General features: G+C 49.8%; 1 protein-coding gene across 2 annotated transcripts in view; it reads left to right on the top strand.

Moving 5' to 3' along the window:
* The window catches only part of FOXK2 (forkhead box K2), an 85,586-nt gene extending 72,085 nt beyond the window's left edge, over positions 1–13,501 (top strand). For both annotated transcript variants that reach the window (XM_071210861.1, XM_058284964.2), the window contains one exon: positions 11,655–13,501. In XM_071210861.1, coding sequence (XP_071066962.1) covers positions 11,655–12,273 — 619 coding nt within the window. In that variant the 3' untranslated portion in view covers positions 12,274–13,501. The remainder of the gene's footprint in view (positions 1–11,654) is intronic.
* Positions 13,502–14,697: the final 1,196 nt, after the last annotated feature.

The raw sequence follows: 14,697 nt of genomic DNA on the forward strand, positions 1-14,697 counted from the left end.
GTTTACACTATACTGTAGTCTATTAAGTGTGCAGTAGCATATGCCAGAAAACAGTGTACATACCTCAATAAAAAATATTTCATTGCTTAAACATGCCACCCATCATCTGAACCTGCAGCGAGTCGTGATCCTCCTGCCGGCGGAGCGTCTGCCTTGATGCTGTGGCCGCGGCGCTCAGGCTGCTGGGCGGAAGGCGGGGCTGGCTGCGGCGGGGTCTTAAAATACGGCAACAGTGAATTTGCTGCACCGATGGACTCTTCCTCAGGAAAGATTTCTCCTTGAAGACGGCGGTGTGCGATGCTGTTCGGTGGCATTTTGTGCACAGTAGAACTTTGAAAACTGGTCAGTCCTCTCGACCCCTGCCACTGCTCCGTCAGCTGAGCTGATGGACTTAGTTGAGTCCTTTGTCGTCGTTTCAGCAGTGTTCACGGCATCGTCACCCAGGAGTAGAGTCCATCTCAGGAAACCCCTTTCTTTGCTCATCCGTAAGCAGCAACCCCTCATCCGTTAAAGCTTTATCATGAGATTGCGGCAGTTCCTTCCCATCCTCAAGCTCACTTCTGGCTCTAGTTCTCTTGCTCTTTCCACCGTGTCTGCTGTTACTTCCTCCACGGAAGCCTTGAACCCCTCGAGTCACCCATGAGGGGTGGAATCACCTGCAGACGCCTGTTCGTGTTGTTTTGACCTCCTCCCACGGTCGTGTATGTTCTCGTGGAGTCTAGAACAGGGAATTCCTCTCCAGGAGGTTCTCCCTCGACTTGGCCCAGGTCCACCGCGGGGTTCGCTGTCTTGAGGCCTCCTGCCGTGTATCGTCCATCCATGGTGTACACTGAGGGGTTGTCAGTTTCACCACCTCAGTCCATTTTAGAACATCTTCATTCACTACTTACTACAAAGGGGGAGATCCCACACCCCTTTGTTTATCCTCCTCACCCCGTCGTTTCAGGTTTTTCTAAAATATTTTTAATTTATTTTTGAAAGATACTTAGCTTACATAAAATGTTACATAAAAAAATACAAGGGATTCCCATATGCCCCACTCCCCACACCTCCCACCCTTCCCCACGTTAACAACTTCTTTCATTAGTGTGGTAAATTCAGTGCAATTGATTTTGGAGCTTTGCCACACAGCACGGATTATAGTTTACATTGTAGCTCCTTCCTGTAGCTTATGGCAAGATGTATAATGCCCTGTATCTTTGCAGTGTCATTCAGGACAACTCCAAGTCCCAAAAATGCCACTTTATTATACCTCTTTTTCCCTTTCCCTGCCTTCAGCAACTCCAGTGGCCACTGTCTCCATATCAATGGTATAATTTCTTCCATTGCTAGAATCACAAGTCCATAGTAGAACACTGCTAAGTGCACTCTAGTGCACATTTTATTCTCCAACCCTGAGGATTCTGGGATGGTGATGCCCTCTCCACCTCTGATTGACAGACTCACCCCTTGTCGATGCCTAGGGTTGACACAGGACCTTCTGAGCGATTGCTGGAAAAACACTGCATTTGTTAACTAAAATTCGTAAATTGCATTAGTTGTATTTTTCCTATGCATCACTATATTATTACTACCTTGTAATAGTGGTGTGCATTTGTTCTAGTTCATAGAAAAACATTCTTTTATTTGCTCTATTAAGTACAATCCTCATCCACCACTAAAATCACTGTGTTCCCCAGATTATCCTCTAGCTTCCTTTCAATTGTCGTTAACCTAACTAGATTGCGCCTTTCATCCACAGTCATGTTTATAAATCAGCAGTGTTAATTATACTCACTGTAAACCATCAACTCTACAGTGTTCATATTTTACAACCAATTTTATTAAACATTCTATGTACATTCAGCATCAGCTCCCCCTTCTCAGCCCACATTCTATCCCCTAGTAACCAGTGTTCTGTAGTTAAACTGTGAGTTTACACATCATACTTAGTTCATATTAATGAGACAATATTTGTTATTTTGTGTCTGGCCTGTTTTACTCAACATAATGTCCTCAAGGTTCATCCATGTTGTCATATGCATCCCAAGTTCATTTCTGACACCTAAATGGTATTCCATTGTATGTATATACCACATTTTGTTTATCCATTGGTTGACGGCTGCTTGGGTTGTCATGTTTTAGCCATCGTGAATAATGCTGCTGTGAACAGCGGTGTGCACATGTCTATCCGCGCCCTTGCTTCCCCTTCCTCTGGTTGTTCCTTCCTGGCGGGATGGCTGGAGGCTACAGCAGACCTGTGCGTGGCTTCCTGGGGAAGGACCAGCCGTCCTGCACAGAGGCTGCCGCGTGCTGCACTCCCACCAGCGGGGGGAAGCACTCCTGTGTCTCCACATCCTCCCCAGCACTTGCTGTTTTGTGTTTCTCTGATAACGGTCCTTGTGTAAGGCATTAAATGATATCTCTTTGAGATTTGTTCTGGATTTCCCTAAAAGCTAGTGATACTGAGCACCTTCTTCTGCTTTTTGGCTACTTGTATTTCCTCTTGAAAAATATTTAAGTCTTGCCCAATTTTTAATTGGGTTGCTTGTCATTTTATTGTTGAGTTGTGTGATCTCTTTAACATGGAATTCAAACCATTATCAGATACGTGGTTTCCAAAAACTTAATCCCATTGAATAGGCTGGCTTTTTACCTTTTTTTTTTTTTTTTTCATGGACCAAAGTAGATTTATTGTCATTATAATTATTATCTTGGGTTAACAGAAGAACTTGTAACATTGATATAAAAAAGAGTGGTTGTCAGTGTCAGACAGGAGAGGGAGGGATGTGTAGGTGGAACAGAGGGGTGGTGAGGTTTTTCCTTGTGATAACTGCAATGATGGACACATGACAGTATGCACTTTTCAAGGCCCTGGAACCGTATAGCACACAGTATACACCATAGACTTAGGTAAGCAGCAATGCTTCAGTAATGGTTCATTAATTGTAAGAAAGGTACCACACTAAGCTAGTAATAATAGAGGAAAATGTGTATGTGGGTGTGTATGGGGTCTTTTTACCCTCTTAACAAAGACACTGGAAGCTCAAAAGTGTTTAATTCTGAGGATGTCCTATTTATCCATTTTTTCTTTTGTTGCTCGTGCTTTGGTTGTAAGATTTGTGAAACCACCACCTACCACAAGATCTTGAAGGTGTTTCCCTATGTTTTCTTCTAGGAATTTTATGGGTCTAGCTTTTATATTTAAGTCCTTGATCCATTTTGAGTTAATTTTTTAATAAGATGTGAGATAAGGGCTGTCATTTTTTCTTTTAAATATGAATATCTAAAAGATAACTCCCAGCACCATTTGTTGAATAGACTGTTCTGCTCCAGTTGGGTGGGTTTGACAGCCTTGAAAAAGTTTGAAATATTGCAAGAATTGCCAATGAGCAGCTGAAAAAATGGAGATGATAGACTTGTTCAATACAAGGTTGCCACAAGTCAGTTTGTAACAAACGAAATAAAATGAAGTGTAGTAGGAGAAGTGGATGTGACTCAAGTGATAGGGCTTCCACCTACCATATGGGAGGACCTGGGTTCGAGCCCTGGGGTCTCTTGGTGAAAAAAGAAGAGAGAGCATGCCCGCGTGGCGAGCCAGTGCCTGCGCAGCAAGCCAGTGCCCGTGCAGCGAGCCAGTGCCCACACAAGTGAATCATGCAGCAAGATGATGACACAACAAAAAAGAAATGAAGGGCAGAGTCAAGGTGAAGTGCAGCAGAAACCAGGAACTGACAGGAAACCTCTCTCCACATCAGAGGACCCCAGGATCGAGTCCCAATGAATCCTACAGGGGAAAAAATGAGAAGAGAAGACAAAAAGAGAAATAGCTATAGAAGATCACGCAGCAAATGAACACAGCAAAAACAGCAGGGCAAGGGGAGGGGAAGGGGGGAATAAATAAATCTGTAAAAAGAAGTGAAGTGCAATAAAACGAAGTATGCCTGTATGTTCATGCGTTTTGTTAAATTTGTGGAGTGTTCACTCCTTTCTCTCTTCTTCCCACACGGAATTGGTATGCTTGATTGTGTCCAGCAGTTCCTCAGGCTCTGTTCACTTTTTTCATTCTTCTTTCTGTTCCTCAAACCTAAATTATTTCCTTTGTCTTATCTTTAAATTCTCTGATTCTTTCTTCAGCCAGCTCCAAACAGCTGTTGAGCCCCTCCAGGACTTTTTCATTTCTTTTACTGTGGTCTTTAGCTCTTTGTTTTCTTTTCATAGTATTTATCCCTCTATTTATATTCCCTTGTTTTCTTTTCTTTTGTTTTGTATATATATTTTTTCCCCTTATGTCCTTTAGTTCTTTGTCCATGTTTTCCTTTACCTCTCTGAGCATATTTAGAACTTTTTTTTTTTTTTTTTTTTTTTTAAGTATTTTCAGCATACTTAGCACTTTTTAAATGTTTCTTTGTCCCAGGTCTGGTCGTCTTCTTTTACCAGTGTTTTTTGGTTTGTGTGTGTGTTTTTTTTTAAGATTTATTTTCTTTATTTCTCTCCCCTCCCCCCAGTTGTCTGCTCTCTGTGCCCATTCGCTGTGTGTTCTTCTGTGTCCACTTGCATTCTTGTCATGCAGCACCGGGAAACTGTGTCACTTTTTTGTTGCGTCATCTTGCAGCATCAGCTCTCTGTGTGTGTGGCGCCACTCCTGGGCGGGCTGCGCTTTTTTCGCGCAGGGCGGCACTCCTTGCGCGCAGCAGCCCTGCGCATGGGCCAGCGCACCACAGGTCAGGAGGCCCTGGGTCTACAACCCTGGACCTTTCATATGGTGGGCGGGTGCTCTCAGTTGAACCACAGCTGCTTCCCTTATCACCGTCTTTTTACAGACAGGTTTTATCATTCCAAACCAAAACTCTTACTCATTTAACAACATCTCCCCATATGGCTCTCCCCCAACTCTGGAAACTACTCTTCTGTTTTCTGCCTCCCTGAATTTGCTTATTCTAATTTATCATGTGAGAGATGTCATAAAATACTTGTTTTAATTGCTACAGATGTGTATACGTTTTGAAATCAGGTAGGAATTACATTGACTTTGTTTATCAATATAGGCAGTACTAACATTTTAGAGGAGTAGTGAGTCTCCAGTCTGAAGCACATGGATTTGTCCACAGTTTCTTTCAGCAGTGTTCTGTAGTTTTCAGTGTATGAGTCATTCACCTCCTTATTAAACTTGTTCCTGGGTTTTTTATTTTTTTACATGCTACTGTGAATGGAATTGTTTTCTTGGTTTCCTTTTCAGGTAATTCTTTAATAGTATATAGGAATTCAACTGACTTCTGCATTTTTATATCCTGTAACTGTTGAATTTGTTTATCCGGTCTAGTAACTTGATGATTCTTTGGGTTTTCTATATATAGAATCATATCATCTGTGAATAAGGATCATTTGATTTCTTCCTTTCCAAATTGGATGCCTTTTATTTCTTTCTCTTGCCTGATAGCTCTGTTAGAACTTCTAATACAGTGTTGAATAAGCGGTGCTTTGGGTGTAACATCTAAGAAACCATTGTCTAACATAAGATCCTGAAGATATTTCGCTACGTTTTCTTCTTGGAGTGTTAAAGTCCTAGAAAGAAACATGGCTTATACTTTTTTTTTTTATCCATTCTGCCAATCCCTGCCTTTTGACTGGAGGGTGTAATGCGTTTACATTTAGAGTAACTACTGATAGTACAGGACTTCCTTCTGCCATTTTGCTATATGGTCTTTGTAAAATTTATACTTTTTTCCCCTCAAGTCTTCTGTTGATGCCTACTTTCATATTTATTTGATTTTTTAAAATTTTACCTTTTGAGTCTTTTCTCATTTCTTTGTGTATATATTTTTCATAATTTTTTTTGCAGTTAGCATATGGCTGAAATTTAACATCCTAAATCTATAACAATCACATTTTAACTTCAGTATCATACAGATATACTGTTCTTATGGTCCTCCATCCCCCACCTTTTTGTTGGATGTTACACATTATAACTTTATATATTGAATGTCCTAAATCATAGATTTATCAATCCTTGAAATACATTTACATTTTAGAACTCATAAGGAGTGATCTGGAGCTATCACACACCAAAAGATACAATGCCGCATTACTGGGGTCTCCATTTATTTGTGCCACTTTCAACCGCTGTCTGGTGTCCTTCCTGTCAGTCTGGAGGACTCCCTTCAGCATGGCTTGTGGGCAGCTCTCCTGGTGATGTGCTTTCTTAGCTTTTGTTTATCTGGGACTGTCTTAAGTTCTCCCTCTTGAGTTACCGGGTGAGGGATTGAACCCAACCTAGTATGTGGGAAGCCAGTGCTCGCCTCCCTGTCTCCCTCGGTTTTGAAAGACATTCTCTCTGAATGTTACAGTTTGCTATTATTTATGAATTCCAAAGAGATATAGGTACATCTCCGTAAACTGGTCTGTTCCTCTGGGCCTGAGACCCTTTAACTATATTGGATTCAGCTGAGATGACCTTGGTTAAATTATGTTAAGATTAGGGCTTTGATTCAACCACGTCATCGGGGTGACCCACTGTTTGGGCTATTTAAATGGACACTCGGTCAAGGAGACAGACAGAAGTAGATACAGAGGAAGAGAGAGTTCCATAGACACAGCAGAGGCCCCAGGAGGAGAGGTGAGCCATTCACCTGGTCGTTCACAGCTGACCTTGTGAAGGCAACAGAGCGGCTGGCTGGGCCCACGGAGCCTTCAGTGGAAGGAAGAGGCTGAGCCCTGGCAGACACCGGTGCCGTCTTCCAGTACATGGCAACAGAGTTTGGTGAGGAAGTGCCTCTTTTGGTAACTCGAGTTGGACTCTTTAGGGCCTTGTAACTATAAGCTTCTAACCCAAATATAAATACCCTTTATAAAAACCCACCAATTTCTGGTACTTTGCATCAGTACCCCTTTGACTGACTAATACACTGAATATATAATTCTAGGTGGCAAATGTTGCCTCTCAGCACTCTTAAGTATTTTGTCCCACTGCCTTCCTGCCCTCCATGATTTCTAATGAGAAATTGCCATTCAGTTTTGTTGGGGCTCGTTGCCTTTCTCTTCCAGCTTTCAGAACTCTCTCCTTGTCCTTGACATTCAGCCATTTGACCACTATTTCTGGGCCTGTATTTCTGTGAGTTTATTGTGTTTGTGGCTCTCTGGGCTTCTTGAATGTACATATCCATGTCTTTGTTTCAATTGGGAAGTTTTCTGCCATTATTTGAGTAACCCTTCTGTCCCTTTCTTCTCCTTCTTGAACTCCCATAGTCTGAGTACTGGTAGGCTTAATGGTGTCCCACAGGGCTCTCAGGCTTTTGTTTGCTTTTCAAAGTTCTTTTTTCTTTTTTTTAAAAGATTTATTTATTTATTTAATTTCCCCCCCTCCCCTGGTTGTCTGTTCTTGGTGTCTATTTGCTGCGTCTTGTTTCTTTGTCTGCTTTTGTTTCTTTGTCCGCTTCTGTTGTCGTCAGCGGCACAGGAAGTGTGGGCGGCGCCATTCCTGGGCAGGCTGCTCTTTCTTTTCGCGCTGGGCGGCTTTCCTCACGGGCGCACTCCTTGCGCGCGGGGGCTCCCCCACGCGGGGGACACCCTTGCGTGGCACGGCACTCCTTGCGCGCATCAGCACTGCGCATGGCCAGCTCCACACGGGTCAAGGAGGCCCGGGGTTTGAACCGCGGACCTCCCATATGGTAGACGGACGCCCTAACCACTGGGCCAAAGTCCGTTTCCCGAAAGTTCTTTTTTCTTTCCGCACCTCAGACTGAGTCATTTCAATTGTCTTGTCTTTGAGTTTACTGATTCTTTCCTTTGCCAGCCCCAGGCTGCTGCTGAAACCCTCCAGGGAATTTTCCATTTTAATTATTGTGGTCTTCAACTCTAATATTAATTTGGTTCCCCTTTTAAATGTTTCTGTCTTGAGAGTCTCAAGTTTTCCGTCTTTGTTTTCCTGATATCCTTTAGTTCTTTCTCTGTGTTTTCCTTTATCTCCTTGAATATATTGAGGATCATGATTTTTCTAAGTCTTGGTCCAGTACATTCAAAGTCAGGTATTGTTCACTGATGGTTTCTGAGTTTTTACCGCGTTCCTCTGTGTAGGTCTTTATTTCCTGTTTCTCTGTTTGTCTTATAATCTTTTGTTGCACTGTACATCTTAATATTCTAAAATGTTCTCCCTGGGGTTTATTCCCTGACCTATCTGTACCTGATGTTTTTAGTCATAGATAGTGACAGAGATTTCAAGTGTCAGCTGCACACAAAAGCAAAAACAACCAAACACCGCTTTCAAGGTGTTTGCAGATGGCCACCACGGTGGCTGGCGCTCCAGCGAGAAAGTGCGCGCAGGGTCCCTCTGTCTCGCCTGAGCGTGTCTTGTCCTGGGCTGGTGCGCGCTCTTACCTTTGGTATTCCTCCCCACGGGGATTCGAATGCCCCCTGCTCCCTCGGCAATAGTTTCCCTATCTGCGGTGCTCTCTTGCACGACTTAAAGCTGGTTATTCTTTTGTCCCAGTCAATTTGGACTTAATCGTTCCTTACACTTCTTCAGTCTAAGAAGTTACTTCTCCCTGCTTGGCAAGGCGAGAGGCATTTCCTTGTTCCTCTCCGTACTGCCCACCGACATGCAGGTACCGCCCCGCGGCAGGGGGGCTACTCTTTTCCCACCGGAGCAGCACAGGGGCCCATAGAGGGGGCGTGGGCTGGCTCTATTGGGGGGGGGGGGCGCAGTAAGGGCACCATGAGCTTTTCCTGTGGGTTTTAAAGCTATGTGTTCTTGATTCATCACTCGCGCAGTTCCTGCACCTTTAACTCTTTTCCGGAGCTCTGCCCGTTCTTGCTGTTGTTCAGAGCTTCTCTGGGGGCGGCCCTGGAGCCTCTCGCTCTGCCTTCTTGAATGGGGTCGGCCCTAAAATAGTATTTTGAGTGGCAAACTACTTAAATTTTGAAATATGGTTTATCCATTTTTTCTATTAGTTTCTGCAAAATCTTTGTGAAACCCAAGATCACGAGGATTTTCCCCTTTGTTTCCTTTTAGATGTTTTTACAGTTTTAGCTATCGTGTTTAGGTTTGTGATCCATTTTCAGTTAAGTTTTGGGTGAGAGGTGAGGGTAATTTCATTTCCTTCTGTGTGGGTTCCCACCCTTCCCAGCGCCATTTGTTCTTAGATCCTTTCGCCGTGGGTTGTTGTGACCGTCTGCTTTGGGGTGTTCTGTTCTGGTCCACAGTCGGGGTATCTGCGGTGACAGCAGCACCGCACACTTTTGATTCGTGGCTTCATCAAACCTCCTGGAAAAGCGGGGTGTGTGAGTCCTTCAGTTTTGCTGTTTATCAAAATTATTTTATCTAGGTCCTTTTTATTTGCATGTGAATTTTAAAACCAGCTTCCCAATCTCTACCCGTAAGCCTGCTGGAATTACAGCTGCACAGACTCGAGAGGTGGGTGTGGGCGACTTGGTCAAGCGACGCGGAGCTTGCTTTTTTTGACCTCGCGCCTCTCGTCCTGCCAGCAGCCGGTCCCGTCCGCCTGGAGGGAAACCTTGCACGGGGCAGCGGGCGCATGTCAGGTCCAAGTGCCTGGAGCCGTAACGCTTGGCGTCCGCCCCCATCCTGAAGTTCTGATACTGCCCTCAAACCAAGCCCGCTAGGAGCTGCGCCGGCCCCAGGACTGCCTGGTCCTGTGGCCTCTGACGAGGGCAGCGTCTGGACAACGGGCTATGTCCAGGCCCGGCCGCTCTGGCCCTGAGGTCCAGGCTGGGCCTCAACCCACTGGCCGCCCCTGGCCCAGCCCCTCCTCAGGGCCGCAGTCCCTGTCAGGGCCACTCCTGGCCCTTCCACGGAAGCCTGTTGCTCCTCGAGTGTCGTCCGGCTCTGGGGTCGTCCGCAGAGCAGCGCCTCACACGCCTGTCGACCCCACGGAGCCGCCGCCTCATGGGCGAGCACAGGCGCCGCGGGGCCTCAGCTTGGCCCCTTGGTCATCGTCATCCCACTCCCGCCCCTGCTTGCTGGCGCAGGCTCTGAGGCACGCCAGGCTTGCTCGTGGGCTGCCCGGCCCCGCGCCTGCTGGGGCGCCCTCTGCCCCTGCGCCTGGGCTGGGCCTTGTGTCCTGGGGGGTCTCTGCCCTGCCCTCCCTTGGCCCTCGGGGGCTGGGCGTCGCCGTTGAGTGTCCCCGACACTAAGTCCTGGCCTGTCAGCTGCCTGGTGGGGGCGCTCTGCCCGCGGGGCCCTCCTGAGGCTCGAGGTCGGGGCTGGCAGGGCCCGGGGCAGGGCGCGTCTGGCTGTGGGAGCAGCCCCAGGGCAGCGCCTCCCGCCTCCCGCCTCCCTCCCGTGGCTCTGCGCTCTGTGGCTTTGAGCACAGGGCAGGAGCTCTTGTCCTTCGCCCGGGCCGCGCGCCCCCCTTGCTGAGCCTCTTGGCCAACGGGGACGCAGGCCCCGCCCCTCGTGAGCCTCAGGGCTGGGAGGGCCTCCCGCCTGCGTGTGAAGCCCTGCTGTGCTTGGCACTGGTGCCCGCGCTGCCCCTGCCGGGGAGCGCACTTGCTCTGCGGCATCCTCGCGGGCAGGCCTGGGGCCACGGCCTTTGGTGCTGACTCAGGGCTGAGTACAGGGGCCTGCACCAGGAGCTGGAGCCAGTGTGCACCTCCCTGCAGGGGGAGCTCACAGCCAGGGCCTCCCGACCCTGCTCCACCCCAGACCCTCCTCTCCAGCGCGTGGCCCTGAGCAGTGCCCGCCTACTCGGGGAGCTGGCGCGCCTTGGGGAAGCCGCCGCCCTGCGCAGGTGCTGCCCGGCCCTCAGCAGCAACTCTTCACCCACAGTCTGCAAACCCTCCGGCGTGCTCAGCGAGCGCGCACGAGCCGGGAGGTGTCAGGAGTTTGCGGGTACGCAGGGAGGGACCTGCCGGGTCACCTCTCCGTGCCTTGGAGCAGATGGGGGCCTGAGCTGAAGGAGCAGGTCAGCGACAACTCCAGATCGCCAGCGAGCGCAGGCTGAGGAGTCGGCAGTGGTCAGGCGGCCGGTGAGCGTGTCTGCCGAGGTTCCTTGAGTTTCATCAGGATCGAGAGAGATGGCTCCTAAGAAATTACTTAATTAAAAAGAAAAAGAAATGGAGCAGGTGTAGCCTGGTGGTTGAGCACCTGCTTCACATATCCTAAATTTTTTTTTAAGAGATTGGCTGGCCATAGGCTCAGCCCAGGGCCTGGTGGGCTGCGGCCACATCATGACCTGGACCGTGGCTGGGCCACAGCAAGCGCCTGCAGCAGGGTTGGCCCAAGAAATTGGGGCGCTTCCTTCCTGGGGAAACACTTGACACCCTAAAACAGGACGGGCCTGGGAGCAGGAGGGCTGGGTTGGGGCCTCTGCCCGGGCAAGCCACGTCGGCCCTTGCCCACCGCAGCGGTGCTGTCAGGCCCGGCCTGCCGCCGGCTGGTAGAGCACCTCCTGGCTCGCTGGCGTTGCCGTGGGCTGCTGGTCCCCGAGGCCCGCGCAGGCCCCTCCGCTCCCGGCCCCTGCAGGCCGTGCCGCTCACCTGGGAAGGCTCCCTCTGGCTGAGCCACTTCACGTGGGGTCTTGTGGGCAGGAGGCCCCTCCTGTGCCCTGATTCTGGGGCGCGCACCCCGGGGTGCGCAGGTCTGAGCCCTGGGCTGACCCTGGCTGGGTGGCGATGCGCCCCTGGGCGTGTGTGTTTCTGACTTGTGCGTCTGTTCACAGCGGCCGCGAGCCCTTTGCACATGCTGGCGACGCACGCCTCGGCGTCGGCCTCCCTGCCCACCAAGCGTCAGAACGGCGGCCAGGCCGAGCAGCCGGGACTGAAGCGGGTCAAGACCGAGGACGGAGAGAGCATCGTCGTCGCCATGAAGGTGGACGCACCGCCCGCAGCCACGCGGGGAAAGGGCATCCCAAACTAGACCCTGGGAGACCCTCCTGCCTGACAGATATCAACGTCGTGGTGCCAAAAGGAGTCATCTGCGCCCGTGACGCCGAGCGCGGTCTCACCTGGTGGGGGCCTGTGGTTGGATTCCACCTCTCAGCACTGGACACGCAAAACCCAGGTGGCCTTAAAACTCCTCGACTTACAGTAGAGATCACACTTGAAGAACCCCCAGCAACCTTGTCCGGGCCGGGGCCTCCTTCCCTGCCAGGCCGCACGAGCCGCCGCCCAGGGCTCAGCCTGGAGGGATGGACTCAGCCCCCGCCTGAGAGCCAGGACGGCGCTGCCTGTGAGGGGCCTCGCGGGGAAGGGGCTGGAGCCGCCCGCCGCCTGCGGGGCCGCGCGGGCCCGGGGCAGACAGTATTTTGTTGCTCACATGTGGAATTTAGAATATTTTGAGGTGGACTTGTCTTTCTTTACAAAATAATGGGGTCTGACATTTCAAATCACTCCATTTCTCCTCTGGAAATTTTGGAATCACACAGTACTTCTCATGAAATTTCATTTGGGGAAAAGAAACAATGTAGTTTTTGTTTGTTTCTGTTGTTTGTTTTCAGCCTATGGCAAGGTTGACTTTGTCTGACCTGTTGAACTTGCGCTGAAGCTCCGCCGGCTCTGCAGGGTGGCGGGGGCGGCCGCCTGGTGGACTCCTGCCCCTCCTGCCCCGCCTGCCCCGGCGCCGGCGTCCTCGCCGCATGTACCTGAGGACCTGGGCGCACGGGCTGCACTTAACCGTTTCTCTTTCTTGCTACTTTTTGTTGTTTCTTTGTGTTGACTTTGTCCCTGGCATAATTCTCCACTCTTAAGTAAAATAAGTCTCGCTAAATATTGTGTATGTTTAAAACGACACAACTCTTACTACTTCATTTAGAAAAAGATCCAGTCTTTTGTCCCACTCTCCAAAGGCAGGTGCAAGGCCCTCGTGGCCCTTGGCTCTTCCAGGTGGAGTCGCCCAGCTCTGGGCGTCCGGCAGCTCACCCGCAGGCGTGCGTCCGAGGGCCCCACTTACTGCCCGTCCCTCCTCCAGCAAGAGCCGCTGCCGCTGCCGAGCAGAAGCCGCGTGTCAGCGACGCCCCTGGACCAGCGCCCGCCGCTGTGGCCTTGATGCGTCCAGCTGTGTTCCGACTGCAACAGGAAGTCTCCCCCTTCTAGGTGAATTTGATGCTGAGGCTGACTTCTCTCCTGTGGGAAACAAGAGTGAGAGGACGGAGACGAGGTGAGTGGGCAGGAGGCCTGGCCTCCCCAGCGCCCAGGCAGGGGCCGAGCGCGGGACAGGAGGGGCGCTGGCCTTATCGTGAACTTCTCAGTGTCATCACCATAACGTTATTTATTTAAATGTAGTTATTTTGGTATTTAATTTTTTTTTAAAGAGAGGAAAAAACTTGTATTTTCCTGGTGGAATGAAATGGCTCAAAATGGTATATTTAGGGAATTTTAAAACATTTATTATTTACCTAAAGACCAAATATGATAAAGCTGTTCTGAGTATTGTGTGTCGATCCACAGTAAGGGACTCTCACAATGTTATTGCAGATATGCATATTAAAAATTATGAAATTACTGCACACTAGCTGGATTTATAACTCAGCATTTAAACAATAAAATTGAAACCATCATGTGAATGAGATCCTTTGTGTGGCAGTAGCAGTCTCACCTCCCACGGAAGCACCTGGGAGGCGCTGGCGCTGCACCCAGGCCCCTCACAGAGGCCGGGACACAGCTGCTTCCTCGCCGTCTTACTCACCTCGTCACCATGTGCAAAGATCAGCCGGGCTCCTGTGTGGGCTCAGTCACCCCACAGGCTGGACAGACGGGCAGCCCTAGAGCACGTGGCCCTGGGAGGACCCCAGCCTGGATCTCCAGGCAGGTGAGTACAGGGTGCCGGGGTGGGCGCTGGGTGCGAGGTGCCCGCCCGGCAGCGCACGTGCTCTGCTCTCGTCCCGAGGGTCTCTGGTCCAGGTGTGCCCCCTGGAGCTCAACAGGCTGCTTCTGAGCCTGCCTTGGACGTGATGGGTCTGGAGACAAGGTCCCTCTGCCCCTCTGCCTTACGCAGGTGGCTTATCCGTCAGCACCTAGAACTTCAGGATATCAGAGAGAGTAGAAGCAAAACCATGGGTAGGCAAGCTGTTATTACCCCGGTGTTCCTCCCCAGCCTCTATGACATGTTTAAAAATTTAAAATTTAGCTCTGAATTACCCCAAAGCCCTCAGCACACCACGGGTCACTGGACATCCCTCGAGACCACCGTGGCTCCACGGCCGCCAGCGCCTGTCGGGCCTCACGCTGATGTCCCCTCTTGGCACACCCTGTGGCACCTTGTGCACACAGTGAGCTCCCAGCTATCCACAGGGTTCCTGACTCTTCTGTCTTCAACAGGTCTGTCTTTTGGCCTTTGCAAACTTCTGCTCTCCCTCAGGAGACAGAAACCTCATTTCATCAGGTTGGGCCTAAACCAAACAGTAACCCAAAAGGAAACTCGTGTACAGTTCACGTCTGTGTCCGTGGGGTAACTTCTGGGTTGAGCTTCCTCCTCTTCAGTAATGTGTGGGTGTCAGCCGACTTCCCTGAGCCGTGCCACCCATGATGGCCCTGCCCTACCCGAACAAGACGCATAGGTGGTTGTGGTCGGAAGGGGGTGAGGTGCGGTGCCAGGACTCGGGTTCTCTGTTGTGTGGCACAGAACAGAAGTGACAATCGCATATTCTGAGCCTGCGTTATTCTGGAAGCTGGAATGATGATTTGCGTGCAAAGATTTGAGATTTTAACAAAAGTACCTGCAAAGTTCTTGAAAGTCAATAAAATACTTGTTTTAACTTTCAGTAC

This window comes from Dasypus novemcinctus, chromosome 21 (assembly GCF_030445035.2).
Source record: "Dasypus novemcinctus isolate mDasNov1 chromosome 21, mDasNov1.1.hap2, whole genome shotgun sequence".
Taxonomy (NCBI): Eukaryota; Metazoa; Chordata; class Mammalia; order Cingulata; family Dasypodidae; genus Dasypus; species Dasypus novemcinctus.